A 20922-nucleotide genomic window follows, 5' to 3' on the forward strand; every position below is an offset into this window, starting at 1 on the left:
AAACGCTTTACTGTCGTGCCGCCGCCCATTTTACAAGATCGGCTGAGACCTTGAGACCAGACTAATAATAATAATAATAATAATAATAATTGGGTATTTTTAAATCTCCGGTAAAGCAGAGAAGTGTAGCTTTAGGTTTGAGTTCAGCTTCCTGGAGTGAGCTGCAGCAGACTGCGCAGTCACATGCCACAGTGCATTCTGGGTAGGTCTGGATAATGGTACCTTACTCACTGAGGTCAATCCCCAAACACCTGACAGTGGCCTTAAACACAGGTCGTTTTCTTGTGGCGCAGATTTCTGCAGTTCTGCACAGATATGCAGAATGACCCAATCCCATTAGTGTAGCAGCACAGATATGCGCAGATCTGCGCTACACGTTTTGGCCTGTGTCTGGTACTCACAACGCATGCGCTGTTTTGAAACGTCTGGCGGGATGTGTTCATGTTGTTGTTGTCGCTGTGGTACGTCCTGCCTCCGATACTGGAATCAAGTTGAGTTTGTTTCCAGGCAAACTGTTCATTTTTCTGTGATCTGCGATGGTTGAGGGACCGGGGTGCGCCATAAACGGAGAAAAAATCCGCTGCAAGATCCAGAAAGGACAGAAGGTGAAAGAGATTAGAAAAGGCTGCGTGTCAGAGGCGAAGGTACTTTTTAATCTCAAATCACGACATTTGTATTAAACTATGTTCGTTACGTTAAATCGCAAATGCACATTTATGTTGTATTGACGTTTTAAGGGATTCAGTGGCCGCACGATGTCAATATCTGTCTGATGTCTCTTTCTGTGTGAAATCAGCGGGGGTGTCCTGCTCCTACGGAAGCCTGTAAGGTTTTCTCTGGAAGCCGTTTCTCAGGGGTGCAGACTTTGGGGAAGGAGCTCTTCATGTATTTTGGACCAAGAGCGCTGAGGTGAGATGCTGTGATTGCTAAAGTATTAATCATCCAATTATTATATTTCCATGAATAACCACTAATTGCATATGAACTACAGTTTAAATAATCAATGCATCCGTAATTGAGCCATTACGCAAATTAACTAATTTTGTAATGCGTAACATATTTGAACCTCTGGTGTTAAAGAGCAGTAGCCTAATAATCAGCTTTAATTATTGTACACCACCACAGTATCATGTTTATTGGTAACTTACTCACATTATACCATATGCCATTTAATTCTTAGGTGGTTTAGCTACATTTGAGATACATCCATAAATACTAGATTTAAAATACAAGTGGTTAAACTCCAGTCTTGAACAGAGCCACACTCCTGAAGACATAATGGGTCTTTCAAAGTAATGAACAATGTGAGACTCTGGATGACGCAGGTTTGCTCTATTTGCTCTAATGCGCAAAAATCCTGATGCCAATTCAAATCATAATATATATATATAGTAGTACTTTACTTAATTCCTAACAAAATCATTATTGCAAGTAATGATTGACTGACTGATTGATTGATTAATTGAATGTATACAGTTCCCCTGGTAACTACTTCTGCACCACCACAGAGAAGGACACTTATTATTACATACAATTTCCCAATATAACCACAACATCCATATGTTCAAAATATATATTTATTGTGTTTAGTTCGGTGACAACTCGGTTCCTTTTATTAATGGGCACCGAATGAGCACGATGGGGCGAATGTCCTCTTGATTGGACACTTTCTTATGAATGTTGGGTTAAAATAGATTAATAGTCTATCAGTACAAATGTCTTCTGCAGAATCTGCACACATTATTAATAGATCACAGAACAAAAAATAGTTCAGAATGCTAGGCTTTGTCATATTTAGCATATCAAGTGTCATGTATCATGTCAAGACTCTTTTTAAGAAACTCAAATAGTTTGATCACTGCATTTTCCACTGGCAGTGTTGCTCAATGTGCACATTTGGAACTTGTTTAACATTGAACCCCGGAATAAAATCAAGTGTTAAGCAAAAGAAACCCAGTATAGAAAACCAACGAGTCAAATGGAGATGCATGCAACGATTACATATGTGTTTGACGTAACGATAGAAGTCCTAAGCTATATAGTTGAGTTTGTGTGTGTTTGGGGGGTAAATAAATGAAAACACTTGTTAGAAAATGTACTAGACTAAAATAGGTGGTATTACAGAAAACAACTTTTTCTTGGGTTGTGTTGAAATACTGTATCAGCAATTGTGCAAGAAAGAGATGGTCTTGATTGATTCGTAACATCCTGAAGAAGTTTGGTACATTTAGCACTAAAGTATCCTCATCGCCTGTGTACCACCAACCTTGTGTGTTTCAGAATTCACTTTGGCATGAATGGCTCCATGCAAATTAATCCCAGCGAGAGGAGGGACAGGAGCGGGGCCCCGTCTGCCCTGGAAGTCCTGATGATGACCGATACTGTGTGCTTTTTTGACTCGACGGTAGAAATCAGGTGATTTGTGGTTTGATCTGCGTATGGTAACCCTTAACAGTCAGATAACAGAAAGCTTATGGAAGTTTGTTTTTATCATTGTAATTTCAAACTAAAACCAGATTACTTTTATTTTCAGCCATGTGATCCAATAAATGTTGGAAGTGCCACTGATCTTCTCTTTAATCTCAACAATCAGTATCTTGTTTTTTTTTTCTTTCTAAAGAATGCTGCATACTGAGTAAACATAATTCAATTTTGTACATAGCTTCTCATCAGGGAAATCAACAAGATCAGACCCTTATGATTAAAAGAGATGTGTTTTCCACTTTGATAAATGTAAAACTATTATTCTGGAATAATTTTTTACTTGTATTTCTGCAAATACTCTATGTATGTATGTGTCTATGTTTCTGTCTGAGTATCTATCAATGTATCTATCTAGGCTATATATTGACATAAAAATGAATATAATGGTTTATAAAGCGTTTCTTAAATATTATTACCGAGCACAAGTTTGAAATTCAAATTACATGAAAACACCAATTGTCAATCAAGGTACAGAGACTACAGGCCTACCCTAAATGGGTAATTGTCAAACTACCTTTGGTTAACACAGGACTTGAGCACAAGCACTGGTATCCAAATTACCCAGAGCTATTTGTCTTTAAATGCTCAATGGCATTTTCTTCATTACTGTATTGTGTTGGTATTGTGTTGGTGACTTTTATCTTAGATGTGTGTCATCGCAGTGGTCTGATTAAGGATGCAAGGTTGTGGATTGCAGCCAGGCAGTCAGCCTTTTCTAATTCTAGGCATTCTCAATAGTTTTAGAAAGCCATTTTTCCCTCAATGTAGCAGTAACCTTTACAGATAATCAAAGACACATTCATATGTGTCAGCAGGTTTTTTTCATAGATATTTTGGCCTGCTGGACTGCAAAGTTTTGCAGTGAATATACAATATCTTTATCTGTACAGCCATATTGTTTTAACCTGTTGTTGTGATTTATTGCAGACTTACTGCCGATTGTGAACAGAAAGTAAAGGCAATGGAAAGCTTGGATGTTTGTTCTCCTCAATTCAGTTTCACCCGAGCCGAAGGAGAAGTGAGGAAGCACGGTGGCCGCATGCTCTGTGATGTGCTGCTGGACCAGGCCGTCTTGCCAGGCGTGGGGAACATCATTAAAAACGAAGCTCTCTTCGACAGCGGACTGCACCCTACTGTAAAGGTACATCATTATTATCCCCGCCAAGAGGTGAAGAAACTTTCCAGTTAGGGAAATGCCATATTCTAAAGGTTTATTCCCGTCTACATGTATAAAAACATAATCCATTGTGTTTCTGCTGTGGCTGCTTGAAGAAAAAATGTATATAATACTGAATAAAATTATGTATCTGTCTTTTGTTTTTGTTTGCTTATACATTAATATTTATTACCCTGAAGACTTTTTAATAGTTTAATAGTTTGAACTTTCGTTTCTCATGCATACACTTAATTTTTTCTTCAGTTTGAGCTCCCATTTGCACATAATAATTGTGTATTGTGAGGCTGTTAAAGTACTTTATTTGATGTTTATAATCCTGTTTATTCCTGTTTTCTTCAGGTGCACCAGTTGACTGAAGTGCAGATTCATCATCTTGTAAAAATGACCCGTGATTTTACAATGCTTTTTTACAAGGTAAATACCCAGTCAAAACCATCTATGGCCATTTATGAGTCTTACCTATATTTATTCTGTACTACCCAGTGGTTCCCAACTTAAGAAAACAATGTTTCAATCCATAACTGTAGGCACCCTGCAAAGGAATAAGCTTTCTTATGTCCATTAGCTTACACTTGAACAGCATAAGACGATTACAGACTTGTCATGGACAGATCTGTGTCCTTGAAAGGAATGGATTGCTCTGCATGGTTACCAATAACATCACCAGGATCTAGGGTTCAACACTTTAATGATACGGGCTCTGAACCTTACCTTTCTGTCAGTATAATATACATCATAGCGCTGCTTTTTGGCCCTGATCTCAATTATTAGCTATGTAAGACAAGGAAATGCAAAAATGCACGGTTAAGCTTCTGGCAGAGACAAAGGAGCCGGTAGCGGTTGCTCCAGGTGTCCCATTACCAACGCTGTCCGGATGCCGCTCGGTTCCTTCATCATGCGAGTCCCGCCGTCTGTAATCAGTCCTACAAATAAAACACGCTGTGCGCCGGCTTTGTACAGTTTCCAATAACCCTGCGTGCTCGGCTGCATCAAGTCCAGTTGTAATGCATCAAAATTAGCAAATGACTCGTGGGGTAATTACACATTAGCTCAGGATGCGTCCAGGATAAGTAATGTCTATATATTTTTAAATGATGCATCATTGACAGAAAACATCAGGAGGAGAATTTAAAAATCAAAACAAGGGGAAGACAAAAAAACATTATAATCGTGTGTTTATAATGTGCATTTTTCAAATGTCTTTTTCTCCTAGTTAAAACTTAATTTGACCCTAAGCCCTATGAATACTTTGCATAATCTGCTTAATGCAAGAAACACATTTTCCAATTAGTGGTACATTAAGGTTCCATGAATACAATATTAGGGTCCTAAGGTTTATGTTAATATTGGGTGACACACAGTACATATATTCTGGAAAGTGAACAAGCACTTCGCTCAACTGTTCTGCCTCGGTATTAAAATCCTATTTTAAAGAGGGTGTTTTATGTAAATATGGTATATTATTTAAATATATACAGATAAATTGAGGGTGAAATGAACAAATAATGCCCCTTTCTAGGTTCTGTAACTAGTGTAATATTATATTATATATGGTGTAATTAAAATCTCCTCATGTAGGGTTTTCCTACATCCTAGAAAGATTAATGTGTCCCTCTTTTTATTTCAGTCACTGATGGGAAAAGTTAAGGAAGTTTTAATGTGTTCTTTGACTGACTTTTCTCCTAGTGCCGTAAATCTGGCTCCCCCCTCTACAAGCATTATAAAGTATACAAGCGGCCGTCGTGCGGTCAGTGTGATGGAAAGGTGGCTGTCTGTCGACTTGGGGACAATGGAAGAATGACGTACTTTTGTCACCTCTGCCAAAATCGGGACCCTCGCCAGGTTCACGTTAAGTAAGATAATTATGTATTTGTCTTTGAAACGATGCCGTGTTTTATGTTGGATCTAAACCTCGTCTGCCCGACTGATTTGGCTCTCTTCTTTGAAACTCAGATTGGTTTTGTTTCAAGATCAGAGTCGTTTCAAAATGCAGAAACGGAGATGGGGAAACGGAGGACTCTTGCCTGGGAATGACTGATCATGCCTATTGTGCAGAATGCCAGCTTAACTCCCTCCTGTTTTTGTTGAGAGAGGCTCTTTGTGATTAAAGCTCTTAGTCTGATTTGCATGATGTAGCTGTTTTAGAATTCTGGGGCGCGAACTTCTCAAAACTCTGTAAATTGGTCTCCGCGGTGCCTATTTATTGTGCACTCGTTTATTAATTTACTAATCAAATGCTTCTGCTGCAGCAGTTGTTCCTACAGTAAATGTCCTTCTGAACCCGGAGGTGGCACTCTACGCCTGTTTGGTTGGCATCTGTGTTCCCAATTTTACAGATAGAAAGATGTGTTTTTCTGATATAAAGTGAGAACCTTTTGTTTCTTTAATCAAAATGATTTTGTCAGATTAGCATTATAAAAATTATTTTCAGAATAACGTGCCATAGGGGTAAACAGTTTTGCTTTCTGGACCTGATACGTGTAAATCTCCTAGTTTTGTAAGAAAAGGGGAAGGACTTGTAACCCTAAATTCCAACCCCTTGCCACCAAAAGATCAGGGTCAAAGGTCAAGTGTCAAACTCTTTCCAAATCTTTCCTTGATTTGCTTTGTCCACCATTTCTCCTTTCTTTTCCTTATAGCAAACTTCCAGTCAGGAATAGTCTAATAGGTTGGGCATATGGAGGAGCCGAGTGGCAATCGGACAACCAAGTTGCTAAAAAGGATGAAGAAGAATGGGTCTGCGATCGGTGCACTTTGATCAACCAGCCCGGGGAAAAGTCCTGCAACGCCTGCTTCACATCTAGACCTGATGGTGAGAAAAAGACAAGCCTTTGTTTTCTTATTTTCCTGTCTTTCTTTGTGTCTGTTTTACCTGTGAGTGATGATTAACTGCCCTCTCTTCCCTTTACAGTCCCTAAGGAGGAGATTAAAGAAAAGTTTTCATCATTTACTAGAGATTTGATCAAATTCCCCCACAATGCCTTTCTCAGGCCGCAGGAGGAGCTCAAAGTCAACAGGACGGCCGTGTTTGGAACCTCCACTCTGGTCTTCACAGATTTCTCAAGCAAATCTTTGTCCTCCAGCAGTCGGCTGCTCGGTTCAGCGAAAAGTCCTTTAGGTGCAAATGGCAGTTTAAATCAACCGGGTCTTAGTCATGGGGAAACAAGTCCTAATTACAGCTGTACTGTCTCCAAGAGGAAAAGCTCAGAGTTGTCCAACACTGCGTACAATCAGCCACCGAAGAAAATGAAAACTGATCCACCCTCCTTTTCAAATAGAGCCCATTCAAACTCTACATTCAGGTACGGGATCTGAGGTATAGTTTTATATTTGTCAGCTGGCTTCTACTGGTTTGCTTCTTCCTTTACAGCACTTTGGTACAAACGATGCATGCGTCTCTGTCCTGCAGCGAGCCTCGTCCTCAGATGACCGCCGTCCCCTCGGCCTCAGTGCCGGCGACCCCGTGCTGCGCCACACACGGACGCCCCTGTGTCCTCAGGGTCGTCAAGAAGGACGGGGGGAACAAAGGGAGGCCATTCCACGCGTGTTCTTTACCGAGGGACACTCAATGTGAGTTTTTTGAGGTGAGGTGAAAAGTGTGATCGCTTCATTGTGGAGGGCACTGCTCAGATTATTAATGTGGAACAATGCTTTTTTACGCTGTGGAGATTGGGAGGGGAGCACTTTGCCAGCACTTTCACCTATTGTTGTAATTCATGCACCGTAGCCTAGAAGGTGTTTAAAACGGTTCCATAATACTTTAAATCAATCCCACCACAATGTAACAAACTAAATCTCCTTTACATTTTCAAAGCATTATGTTACATTCATCAGATTGGAAAATGGTGAAATACAATCTTCCAATATGTTAGGTTTAATAACTTAATATGACTCTAATAATAGGAGGTGTAATGAGACTCAATAATTATATTTTGTAATGTGCCTCTTAATTGTGAAATCTACTTAAGTTCGCTATGCTCCATCGAACCTTATTCGTGCGGATTGTTTGGGATGGATGCCAATATGTAGGAAATCATAAATGTGCCTATAATTACTTTATGAATGTATATTTTTAAAAAGATGGTGCGTTTATGTATATATATTAATTTGTGGTCTTTACACATTAATAAAACAGCCTTTTACAGCCTCTAATCAACCTGGTAATACAACTAACCTCTGAATGCTTCAGCATGTATATCTGTACGGGTACACAGATTTGCCAGGCTGGGCTGACCTATGACCAGCAATCTGCTTTGCACTTACAACTGGAGGAAGCTGTTGCCTGTGAAAGCCCGACCCCTGGAAACAGTGTAGGGAATCGGGGGAATGAAATGAAAATCGTGTTGTTTTTCTTCTCCTCTCCCAGTGGGCTGATCTACACTTCCCCCGCTGTGGTCACGGAAAGCGCTGCCTCGTGAGAACTGTGCTGAAACTCGGCCCCAACAACGGACGACATTTTCACGTGTGTCCCTTAGGAAAGCACAAACAGTGTGAATTTTTCCAGTGGGCGGAGGATGGACCGGGAATAAAGATAATCTCCGGATGCTGATCATTTACTGGTGAATTGGATGATGAAACTCCAGAGACTGAGATGTTTAAATGTATTTTATCACCATACAGTTACAGGAGCTTTTGGCAAGATTTTTTTTTTTTTTTTTTTTTTTTTAATGTAAAATCTACAATATTCTTAAAAACAACAACTTGAAAAATCAAGCCATAATTAAGTGAATTGCACATTTATATCCAGAGGCAGTTAAGACAATCACACACTTCAGTATTCTTAAATCATTCTGAAACATTACAGAAAACAAATACACTATATGGATTAAATTAAGCGTATTGACTGCATAACTTCACATTAATAATAAGTCAAGGTGTGTGTGACACTGTTGTCATATGATCCTAAATAACATGTTGTTATTGTGTCAATACATGGTTATAGATCAATAACCATAGACTGTAGCATGATTCAATTAAACACAAAGACAATCCTGGTGTAGAAAACCTAATAATAAAATGACAGTCAAGTCATGAGCAATATTTTGATATTGAAAAACTCTGAATAAAGTGCCAGCATGGTTTTGGAAAATGCACGCAGTTATTGTCTACTGCAGTGTCTGGAATGGATTCAAGCATCAGCCAGCTTCAAAATTATATTGGAAAACAGAAGTTGTCTGCAATCCATTTACAAAGCATCAGCATGACTGGAATCCACTAAAACACTCATTCTAATTTCATTTGTGAAAGTTAATATTGACAGTTAACCTAAATAGCCAGATAACATGTTGTTACCATTTATTTTTCCTTCATTGGGAATAGAAGCAGCCTTCGTTGGCCATCGCCACAACAGAGCGTTAGCATAGAAACAAATCATCATCAGTAGTTAAATGCAATCTACCATAGCTTGGAGTGGTGATTTTAACTGAGCGTTATATACCATGAAGTTAAACTGGGAAAATCCGGGAACCTTATTGCAGGCAGCACCTACACATGGAACAGGAAAAATGTTTGTATCAAAGATTTGACCTTGAATAGCATCAATGTTTATAAAGTGATTGATACAGTCCCCTGATACTCACCGTAACCTCCAGTTATGTTTGCGCAGATCATTGCACCGAAGAACTGCGGGAAATACTTTCTAATTCTGGTGATTGCCTTTTTGCAAGCAGTTGTAGGGTCCGTTCCAGCCCTCATGAGTTCCACGGCATGGTAGCTAAACAGAAAGCACACCGAGATCAAAACGGCATTTACAACGAGAACAAGATATGCTAATTCAGGCATTTTGCAATCGTCTGTGAGAATCCATTGACCTCTGTGCTCCATGTCAGCACAGCTTGCAGATTGCTTTACACAATGCATTGTGACTCATTAGTGAAGCCAAGATGGGCCCCCGGCTCCAACAGTGCCACCCTCTGACCTGACACAACAGCTCGAGAAGGGCGCAAAAACACATCTTGCGTACGGCCGACATTCTTTAAGGTAAAAGGACATCCGATTAAGATGATTACACTGTGCTTTTAATGACTACATATTAGTCTTCTGCGGCTGTGATTGATTCTCTACACGTCTGCCTTGGAGGCATTATCTGTGCTGGCCATGCCGCGGAGGCTATGAATGTGGATTCAGCAGAAGGTTTGAAATATCGATACAACGGGAATTGTAGGTAAGCTGAAATTAATTTCACTGCTATACCGGAGAAAGGGCACTTGAGTTGTATTTTATCACTCGTTAATCTTTGACTGCTGTTGGATTACTTCAGCCTTTGACCAGGTTCTGAAGTCCTGAATTTCAGTATCAGAATCCTCCCCTTCGCCGTACGGAAATATTTCAGTAAGCCTTCAGCTGACAAGCATTGCCGTTCTGCTTCTTTGAGTAGGCAATGCCATGTTATGTCAGTCAAGACTAAAAGGAAAATGAAATATCTGCTTAAAAATGGTCTCATCAAATCTATTTTACAAGTCAGAGAACCTGGGGAGGAAGCGCATCATAACATCCCCGTCTCCAGTAGCCGCGGCACCCCCAGCTGTGCTGTCAGCGTAGGCCCCGGCTCCTGCAACCGGCGAATCCCCGACACGACTATTATGCGAGAGAGAGAAGAAAAAGAAACCCACACAAAGTGATGTATTAATGCATCAAGCAACAAGGACAGCTGACATCTGATAGCAAGTGATGGGAGATGCAGGACTCCAGTAACACATAAAACATGCTTGAATACTACAGTCACAGCCGGACTGGGAGCACAGTACAGCTCTGCGTATTGCTTTGGGTTCAGTTCTGATAGCTGAACTGGAGGCGTTTAAATACTTATCAATTTGAGAAAGATTCAAGCAATCATCTTCACTCCAGAAATAAGTTTGTCTTTTAAAAGTCTCAGGAGGGAAGTAATCACATGCACTTTTGGATTTGAAATACAACTTTTTGGAGAAGAAAACGTTTGCTTTAAAAAAAAAAATTATATATATATATATATATATATATATATATATAAAAAAAAAATAGTGCAATGGCAGTTTAAAAAAAAAGGTTGCGTTATATAGAAACCAATTTCCAAATCTGACAAAAGCCTCAAACTCTCATTTTAACTCCCATCCCCCATGCAGTCCAAACAAATAATCCGACTCTATATTGCTTTAGAATATGCCATTGTCAGCCTGGTATTTACTTATCGCAGGAGGTATTCCACATACTTTGGATAATAAAACCAAAACATAAATCCCACAAGCATCACATTGAGATTCTATTCAGTCAGAGCTTAATAAAAATAAAACAAAACATAATATCTGCATTTTCATCCCACAGTTTTACATGCACTTCGTACTCCTGTAATACAGAAAAAAGTGAAACCACTAAGATCAATACTCTAGTAGCAAAGTACTGCATAGAGTCCTGATACTTTTATCATTGTTTTCTATAAAAACCTATATACATACAAATACGGAGATTATTTATTCATTTGGCAGACACTAATATAATCTGTGTACAATACTATGCGGGTTTATTCCCTTTATTTCAATGTAATTTATATTTACTAGTCTTACATGAGGATACAAAGAGTAATATTGGATAGCACAGCATTGTGGGCAGGAAGACTTTTCAAAAGCACAGCACACACTCGTGCATGCGAGTCCGTCGAGTACAAACCCCGGGATCTTATGTCGTGCTCCGTTAGTAGACGTTCCTGCAGTAACGTGCCCCTTTTGATTAATCACAATCATCCCTAAATGCAAAAAAAGACACACAGTCAGCCCGATTAATTCAAGCGCGACACACACACACACACTCGCATAGCTTTCAACCGCTTTAATATCATATCCTGCTGCCGCCCATTACTCACTGTCTGAGGCTAACACTAATGTGACCCAAATTATTCCTTAGGGGCAATTTCCTCGGCTCAGATTTTGGGAAGTTGGACAAAAAATAAATCTGAAACCTTGCAGCAGGCATGAAGACCCGAAGTTGAATCGTCTCTCTGTATTATTACTTTTAACGGATTACGACTGCCGCAATTACGAGGTTGAGCATTAAACCCTGAAAGTGAAATAAATATGTATGCTAACACCCTTTTGATTATGTGAAATGACCAGCTTTGGATTTATCATCGCATAATTATTCTAGCCTGGATGCATCTGCTAAATGTTAGGTCATCCTCAATCACTGATGTCACTGTGGTTTTTTCACAAACAATAGGAATACATCTTTGGCCATAAAGTACAGATCCCGAGGGTCAATGAGTGTTGCCCCTTGGAGCAAGACCCTCAGCAGAGGACTTCTTCTAAATTAAGGACCCCAGAGTAATGAGCTCCGTCTTATCTGGTTTCCACAGGTGTTCACATCAAACAGTGTTGAGGGTGCTGGTAATGACACGTGCAATGCAAGTAAGTCTGCATTTTAATGTTTTATAAGACATAGGCTACACATTAACTAAACAAAAGCTGAATAAAATACAAACATCAAAATAAGTGCTGTTTAAAACTTTTTAAGCAACCTTGATGAAAAACATATAACTGCAGTTGCTAATCAAATCTCAAAAGCCTAATTGATCAGCTCGACCCATTTCTGTCACTCCCCCAACGCGGACACTTCTCTCCGTCAGCTGGAATTGCGGGGGGTGGGGGGGGGGGGCGCCTGAGAACAATTTATTTTGCTGCAAATATACTACGTTTCCACAAGCAACAAATTCGATTGGCCCGCTCGTTCCGTTAATTTGTCGCCTGGATTTCATGACTAATATTCTCTTGCAAAAAAGGGAACTTCAGCTCAAGGTTGAACTTAATGTCACATAACAGTGCCCACCTAACATGCATGCGAGACTAATTTAAACACTGAAAAGGTAAGGAAAGTCAAACTTATGAGAGTGCTCTCTGGGTAGTGAGGATTTTTATTCAGATTTGGCCAAAGCACCATGCCTCTTGAGCTTGAATGACTTTAAAGGTTATTTTACTTCTACTGTTCCCCTTTAAGACAGCGCCACAGAGTTGGCATTTAGCAAGGAATAGAAAACAGATACTGTACCAATAGTGTCATGAGTGTGGATATTAATGTGCTGATCCCCTGCCGTTTGTTGCAACCTGGCACTTGGCTTATACGGACCACATGCGTTTGAAGGGTCTGGAGAAACACTCTGTCAATCAATGAGGAATAGAGTAAAGAATCTGCCATTTTAAGTGTCATATAGATGCTTCTGAGAGTTGTTCTTCTAGGTCAACAGTGTATACAACAGCTTGAGAGAATCTTGGGTCAAAAAGGGAAACAAGACAGTGGTGAAAACAATTCCCATTCAAAACTGAAGAATATTGTTTCTCTCTGGTAATAAGGAGCCAGGATAGAGGAGATAAAACCACTTTTTAATTTGCCGCCTGTCCTGGAAACCCCTTTTCTTTGAACAGAGCCTTGACGGTTGCTCAGATGCAACCGGCCCACTACCTCGCCGCTTTAATCTGCTTTGGTGTGTAAAGTTCGCAAGATAAATATTTAATGCAGGAGATTGGTATGAGCTTTCGCGTCATATTTCCAGTAGGCTTTGATCATGCCAAGTTTAACAGCATGTTGGGATCAAGAGTAGTCCTTTTCACATAACCCAAAATTAATTATTCATGCCGGCATTATGCATAATTTTAGGGTAAGGATTAGGGTAATATCCTTGAGCAAGTGCACAGAGAAGTACACACTCTGAATACAGCAGCAAGATGAAGTCACTATCTTGTATTGACACAACAAGCCATGCAATATTATGGCACGGTCTGCTGCTGGAATATACATCTATGAGTGAAAACTGCTCATATATTTTATTATTATCCGTTATTAACGCAGATGTGGCTTGCGCTAGTGATCTCACCGCACCGTGCCAACTGTATTGGGGTGAACAGACTAATGACAGAGTCACGATCCAAATGATTTAATTGCTGTTCCTGCGGTGAAGTATATCAGTTGAAGGAATTCATCATTTTGTCTTCCAAGAGAGCAGCAATTAACAGCCCAGCTATTTCCTTCCTGTTGTCTAAAATGTGCCAAAAAAAAAAGTAGTTGTGGCGTTTCCTTTATTATTATTAATTCTGGCAATGAAAGTTTTCTTTGGTTTCTGGCTGTAGTTCAGATTATAAATATCCTGAAGCACGAAACCACACATCATGGGTCCTTAATCAGTTTTCCCCCCAATAAAGGCTTTTTGTGTTTTCCCATCTTCCATATTATTGAATTAGAAAACAGAAATTTTAGATACTATTAAAGAGCACAATGAAGTATGCATTTCAATTTTGGATGTAGTCTTTTTACAGATAGTCTTTTTTTTTTTTTGTTTAAATGCATGAATAAAAAACATGACTTCATAATATAGTGCATAGCAATCACAAGCACATTATTTATAGGTTATATTTGATTCATCAATTTAATTAGGGGCAGCACAGTTAGCAGTGTGGTTCGAGATTTCTTCTGCTAAAGAAAGGAAGAGATTTACCTGTCGGTAATTGGGCTGGCAGTTTGCATTCAGCCACTTTTTATAGATGTTGAGTGACGTGTTAGTTGTCAAGTCCTCGGCGGTAAAACCCATATTTTCTGCAAATACTGATGCTTTAAAAAAAATTAAAATAAAAAGTCTGTATTAGCATAAATAAGAAGAATACCTATGCTTCAAAAACCATGGCATGGTTCATAACACAGATATGATTTATGTAGGGTTTATAATTCAGTCAATTCCCAGGCACAGTGTTTAACTCATCATATCACCCAGATTCTCAGTCCTATGCTCATAGGATCTATCCTTCTTGCCCACTGACTGTCATAATTTATTGCGCCTGTTGGGGGCTATCAAGGTTAAGCGGACCAGCTTGATTGTAAGGTATAAGTCTTGCTCCGGCCAATACACCCTAAATATTTTTCCATAATGGAGATTGCACTTCAAATCAAACTGCGATTCTACTGCTCAGGACAGACTGCATGTTTTTATGATGACAGCAGAAGCTCATACATCACAGAAGCCATTGTGCGGGAATTCCATCTTGCATTAGGAACTATGCATTAAGATGCAGAGTCTATTCGAACCCCTAGAAAGGTGACATTTATTCCTCAGTCATGTACTTTACCTGATTCTCCCACGAGGAACGTGTGTTTGCTGTGCTCCATTACAGCACGGGCTACACTGATGGCATCTTTAATCCGTCTGAGGTCTCCCACAGCTCCGACTTCCATCGTATCACTTCATCAAACGCACAAAACACAGAGACGTCAGTACAGAGCATTCTCCTCACCACCAGAGATGAAGAGTGTGCGTCATTTCATTTCATTAAAAAACTCGTAATCTAGGAATAGATGGGTTGCCTCAGAATGAATCATCTATAAATGGCATAAACAAACTGAACACTGCTATTAGCTGTGAAAAGGTAAAGATGCAATCGCATTTGAGGATGGAATTGAATTCCTTGTTAAGGTGTAGTGATATGACATAGATGGGGTAAGTTAATTAGCCTGTGATGTCATCTTGTTAAACCAATCTCACCACTTAATTTATCCAAGTCATTTTAGAAAGAATGGTTAACCAATGTAATTCCGGTTCTAAAAGGAAAATGTACAGACCAAGTCATTGTGCAAAAAAACACTTAACTTTGATGATATATGATCCATAATCGCAACTGCAAGAAATAAAATGTGCCTTAATTTGTTAAGACGGAAAACAGGAGACACTTCTTCACACAGAGAGGCGTCACAATCTGAACAAACTCCCCAGTGATGTGGCTGAAGAGACAATTTGGGATCATTCAAAAACAGACTGGATAGGATCCTTGATCACTTAGTTATTAATGGACACCAAACGAGCGCGATGGGGCGAACGGCCTCCTCTCGAGTGGATACTTTCTTACATTCTTCATCAATATTCAGACGATTCTCTGAAACAAAAGAAGACTCACCCATTCATAATCATCGCATCCAGTGTAGTTTCTCCAGTCTCGTCGGGGTTCCCTCCATAGCCCACGCTGCCATCACACTGGTCTTTCTCGCACTGCCCACAGCCTTGTTCTACAGCATCCAGCGCCGAACCACCAGCCTGCAGGACACGCCAGGCTTGCAAAGGAAAACAGTGCAATTATGTTCAGTAGCTTCAAATTATACACAAGAGTTTTTTTCCTTGGCAGACCTTCCAATTAATTAATTGAAAAACAGTTTTAAGATTATTGTTGCTGTTACTACCCTCTGCGACGCTGGAACCGAACCAAAGAACTAAAACTTCTTCATGTATTCTTCATGTAGAGCTTCACACTTGGTGATCTCCCTTCAAAAACCCAACTACGTTATAAATAAGTTATTTTTTTTTCTGCAAATGTGCCCTCCTGTGTCTCCCACATATAATCGGTTTTCTTTTTGATTTTTGTTTTGGGGAATGTAAAATAGTATAACAGATGTAAAGATGGATATGTTAGGAATTTAAATTCTAGATCATATTTCTTGTTTATTGACTCAACAACAACACTGGAATGACAGAGAACATAGTTGAGGGATCCACGCAGGGATGTCTGGGATTTAACATGCTGTTTTATTTGCGCTGACTTTTATTTCCATGCCAGCAAACCTAATGCACAACAGTGATTAAAGTTAAATAAGTGACAACAAGTACAACAGAGAAGCAAATCAGCATCCCATCACATTGCAATTTTCTCCATTTCACTTTCCGTGAGCTGCGTGATATTATTATAAGCAAAGGTGCTGTAGAAGTTGAGGCTTGTTGAGTCCTTTTCTATAGATCAATTTTATTAAATATGCACTATACTGCTTTTCTGCTTCGGCAGTCTAGTCTGTGCAGGAGCATCCAGCTTATCAACCCTGAAATGTATCCCGTTCCTATGCACAGTGAATAGGAATCATTGTATAACATATGGAAGAAGAATCTCATGCATGTTATATGTATAGTCTACTGGCCTTTCCATATTTGACAACTGGATTACACAGCATTAATGAAAGTACCGAGAGATTATAGATATAGGAGTTGTTTGAAGGAAATATTGGTTTGCATTTTTTTTTATATAGTCTATATTGTGTATGTAGTATGGTACCAAATCTAGATAGAAAGATAAAGAGTGGCATTACTATAAAATGTTATCTAAATGCCAGAGGTAACTTTTATGACCCAAAAAACCCATTTGGCAGGTTATTCATCTGATACTGCACTAGGAACAAATCTAAGCCCTGCTGCCTGCCTGGATTTTTTGTTCTTTTCTTTTGCTCATACCTAACAGCCTGACTGTTAATAGCCAGACGATTAGGGTTAATACTGAGGTTCAGAGGATGATCAAAACCAACAGAAGACGTTAGGCTGAGACAGTACTGCGCCTAATGTGCATGCCAAGTGAACAGCATGCGGATGGGGCACAGTCAACACTGGCCGGCCGTATGTCTGCTCTGTGAGCTCTTCATAAATCTTCCACATGGCTGGTTTGAGAGAGAGCAATGCAAGAGGGTTTATCCGACATGCATAATTCATGCCACGTTAATTAAGACTTCCACAGCAACATGCATGACTTCAAGTGGGCTCTGCATGCCAATACACATTGCAATTATGCGTATTATGGATAGTAATATGTTGTCCAGATTATAAATTGACAGGGATGTGCATGGACAGTATTACAGGTAGAGGATCTTACCTTGTTCCGTTGCTTTCTTGAAAGGCCAGGTGTTGATGACCAGAGGTAGTGCCGCACAGCTGACGGGCACCAGGGCGAGTAATAGTAATACCAGGCACATCTGCACCGGGCGAGGCATCATTGTGAAGCCGGACTGGTCAGCTCTGTATCCGGGGAAATCAAGCTGTACCTCGGCAATAGTGGTCTCGTACTGTGCAGATCCTAACTAAGTTCGTGTAAGTGTTTCATTACATGTTGATTTGCTGCAGCCTGACTTTCTTGTGACTTCCTAAGTTAATTGTCCGGGCGTGTCACATGCTCGTACGGGTAGTGTGTTTGGACAAAAAGAGCCTGTTCTCATTTGTTTCGTTTTTGTTTCGCATTTATACATTTCACTTTTTTTTCTATCCCCCATCAATTATTTTCTCTACTCTTCCTTAACACTATTGTAATCATTAATAGCCTACCAGAAAATGTGCTCTATGACGCTGCCCAGCTTTTTATGAATATAATTATTACATTTCAAATGATAGCCTACTTGTACGGTTCATATAAAACATCATGCTTTTAATATATTTATTTATTCTAACCTAATGCTTTGATGCTGCAGTTGATATTACTGATACATTATATTGTGTTCTATTAATAACGATATGTATACATTATTGATTGTGCAAACACCCCAGTAAAGCTGATTAACATTTATTTTTTCAAGTACACAGAGAGAGAAAGAGAGAGGGGGAGAGGAGGAGGACGAGTGTGTATTTTGAGTCACATCTTTTATAATATGACCTATACATCTTGTGGCAAAGTCCACACTGGATGCACCTGCCATAGCTCAATTGTTGTGTTTTTGATACTGCCCCACATTGTAGCAAAACATAGTGATAAATGGTAGAATGAATGTGCATGTACAGCATATTGGCAACAATATTTGATCAACAGACAAAATTCATAGTGTGTTAATAGGGATTAGACCCAATTTAAGTCTGCTGTAATCCTTTTGATAAATGACCAGTGTAACAGGGAGCAATTTCTCCCACAGCCAAGTTTCTTGTTTAGGATAAGAATTTGGTATCGGTGTCCTGATTTGCCTTCCCAGTTCATCATCAGCTCATCAATGGATCTTTTCTATGGGATTAAGATCTCTGGTCAGGTTACGCAAACTTTCTGTGCATTTCTTTTTGTACCAGTTTTATACTCATGTTGGCAAAGCCTCTAATGTGTTACATACACACACATACAGTGGTTATTATATTATTTTGATTGCAGTATATTTCACCGAAGCTTTCAGATTTCCACTTTTAACATTAGCCCTTAATAGTACTGTTCTTATAAACTGCAAATAAAGCAGCACCTGCAATTTCCTTGTGGCAATACAACTACTTTTGTTTGCCTTGTTTATTGCACCTTAACAGATAATGATGTGCTTTAAAAACAATATCCCTACATGCATGCCTCAGGCATAATAGAGATGGGACAGAGATATACAGATGACATAGACAGAGGCCTCTATGAAATTAAACAGGAGCAACTTCTATTCACTAATTAAATAAACACATTATCTGTTTGTTTGTTTATGTATGTATGTATTTTTATGTTGACAAACAAAAGTTTAAATCCGCTTTTGAAAAAGTTCCTTACCCATCACCAGATTCACTAATTGACCCTTCACTTTGCTTAATCTCCTAACACATAAAACAGATATTTAACAATTATTTACAGTCTCTACTAGAAGTGCTTCTTCTGTCAAAGATATTAGTGTGCCAACTACAGCACCTTGTGTTTTCCATCAGCATATTTTATCTGTAGCATTGCACTAAAACATTAATATTGTATTTATAGTATACCACCAAAGAGCAGCATTTCTACAGCCACTGTGATCTCTGTAATATTGAATACAGATTGTCACAGTTGTGTATGAACAGCAATAACTGAATTCAGCTTTATTTCTCTCCATCCACAGGAGCATGGGATTTCAAATGTTTAGTTGCTTGAGCTATGGCCAGTAATAATGCTGGAGCTCTCTTGTCTAATATAATGTGACAAAGTAATAGAAAAGAATTATGAGAACTCTGCTGGTCTGGAAGGTTTTTCTCCTTCCTGAATCAATTTCACAAATCCAAAATGATGTATTACATTAAACTCAAGCAACAGTAATCCAGATTCGGAAACAAATGGTAAATTAATTGCTTGAATTATATTTTCTTAATGGTGTATGTATTTGAGTAAATGGATATCTGAAATAAGACATGAACCAGTGTAATGTGTTGTGTCTGAACTTGGACTAAATGTCACAATTTGTTAGTAGGCCTTCAAAGAAATGCCAATGCATTTTCATATCTCAAAACTCTACCACGGGAATGTGTTTTCTCCAATTGAAACAAACAACACAAAACAAATTCAGGAAAAGCACAGTCTCTTATGTCTTTCGTTCTATTTACCCTAGTTAATGAGCACATCTGAATACAAACAGCTATTCTGAAGTTATACTTTAAAATTGAAATGAGCTGCAGAAGAGGTAAAAAAAAAAAAACATGCACTTCTCTAATCACCCAGAATTATTTATGAATATCTACTGAATTTGATATCCCAAAAGGTTTCTGCACCACTAGCACGAATTAAAAGCATTAGGAAATGTATTATTTCCTGTAAATTTAGATTCAGATTTGGCTTCACCCTACGCATTGAAATTTGCTGTGATTTTATCCCATCCAATTTCTTAGTTCATTTTTTCCCCTTGATGCCTATAGAAGTCAGTGATCACCTGCTGAGTCCATAACCCATCGACCATGTCTTTTCTGCCTTGTTATCCCGGCTCTAAATCTCTGGATGTTGGCAGTCCTGGAGATGTGTATTCCCAAAAAGACTCCCTAACTATCTCCCCTACTGGTTACCATCATGATTGCTTACACACACACACAGCTCTCTTGCAGCACGCTGGCTATATTTGGAAGGACTAATTGGGTGTTCTGGTATCATTGTTAGAAGAAATGACACCTTTGAAGTTAATAAAAATCTCCTGTGCATTGGCTTTTTATCAGTTGTAACAAAACAGAGGTTGAGCAAGTGCGTTCTCCGTTGAATTGACAGCTCATTTGAAGAACCCATCTTTGGAACAAATCACTGCTTGTCCCATTATTATTGCACTCTTGTGTAATTATAATCCCATAAGTTGCAAAACAAAAGTTGTGCAAGTCTGGTGTTATAAATTAGCAGCTTCCATTACTCCGAGGTACACAATTCCCTTCATGCTATCTGTTTTACAGAATAGCGCTCACCCTCTGGGTATGGATGTGGTGCCAGGAGGGACATTATAGTCTTAAAGGGGACAAGCTGAATATTACACATTTAAAGTGATAGTTAATATTAGTTTTTTTACTTTAGAAAGTAGCATTATATTATGTTTAACCTTATCAAAACATTGTGCAAGCATTGATAGTAAATCAACCAGATTATAACTAATTTACATTGAAGACTATGTGCTTGTATTTAAAACCTGCCTACAAATTAGGCAAGGAAGGAAAGAAATTACATCCACCATGAGTGAACTACATAACCAAGAAATTAGCCATGACATGAGACAGATGTTACCTGTCCATGAGACAGGTTGTGTTGTCCCTTCAACGGGAAGCAGAATATGAGAACAAATGA

General features: G+C 39.0%; 2 protein-coding genes across 3 annotated transcripts; one reads left to right on the forward strand and one right to left on the reverse strand.

Moving 5' to 3' along the window:
* The first annotated feature begins 267 nt into the window (after positions 1 to 267).
* On the forward strand, positions 268 to 8752 carry neil3 (nei-like DNA glycosylase 3). 2 transcript variants are annotated; one of them, XM_066718149.1, is made up of 10 exons: positions 268 to 644; positions 797 to 909; positions 2281 to 2415; positions 3412 to 3625; positions 4001 to 4075; positions 5348 to 5514; positions 6301 to 6473; positions 6573 to 6963; positions 7071 to 7245; positions 8028 to 8752. In XM_066718149.1, exons 1-10 carry the CDS (start codon positions 537 to 539, stop codon positions 8208 to 8210), a joined length of 1734 nt encoding a protein of 577 aa, XP_066574246.1. In that variant the 5' UTR covers positions 268 to 536; the 3' UTR covers positions 8211 to 8752. The 2 variants fall into 2 exon arrangements, with proteins under 2 accessions (XP_066574246.1, XP_066574247.1); XM_066718150.1 differs by having other exon boundaries at positions 7071 to 7231; positions 8028 to 8133.
* On the reverse strand, positions 8382 to 17584 carry aga (aspartylglucosaminidase). Its single transcript, XM_066718151.1, has 9 exons — positions 17290 to 17584; positions 15562 to 15715; positions 14740 to 14852; positions 14115 to 14227; positions 12674 to 12782; positions 11303 to 11378; positions 10130 to 10237; positions 9241 to 9374; positions 8382 to 9145 (listed from the first exon to the last, which is right to left on the reverse strand). The coding sequence occupies exons 1-9, from the start codon at positions 17408 to 17410 to the stop codon at positions 9045 to 9047; spliced, it is 1029 nt and encodes a 342-aa protein (XP_066574248.1). The 5' UTR covers positions 17411 to 17584; the 3' UTR covers positions 8382 to 9044.
* Between the last annotated feature and the right edge of the window lie 3338 nt (positions 17585 to 20922).

This window comes from Amia ocellicauda, chromosome 12, assembly GCF_036373705.1.
Source record: "Amia ocellicauda isolate fAmiCal2 chromosome 12, fAmiCal2.hap1, whole genome shotgun sequence".
In the NCBI taxonomy this organism is placed as follows: domain Eukaryota; kingdom Metazoa; phylum Chordata; class Actinopteri; order Amiiformes; family Amiidae; genus Amia; species Amia ocellicauda.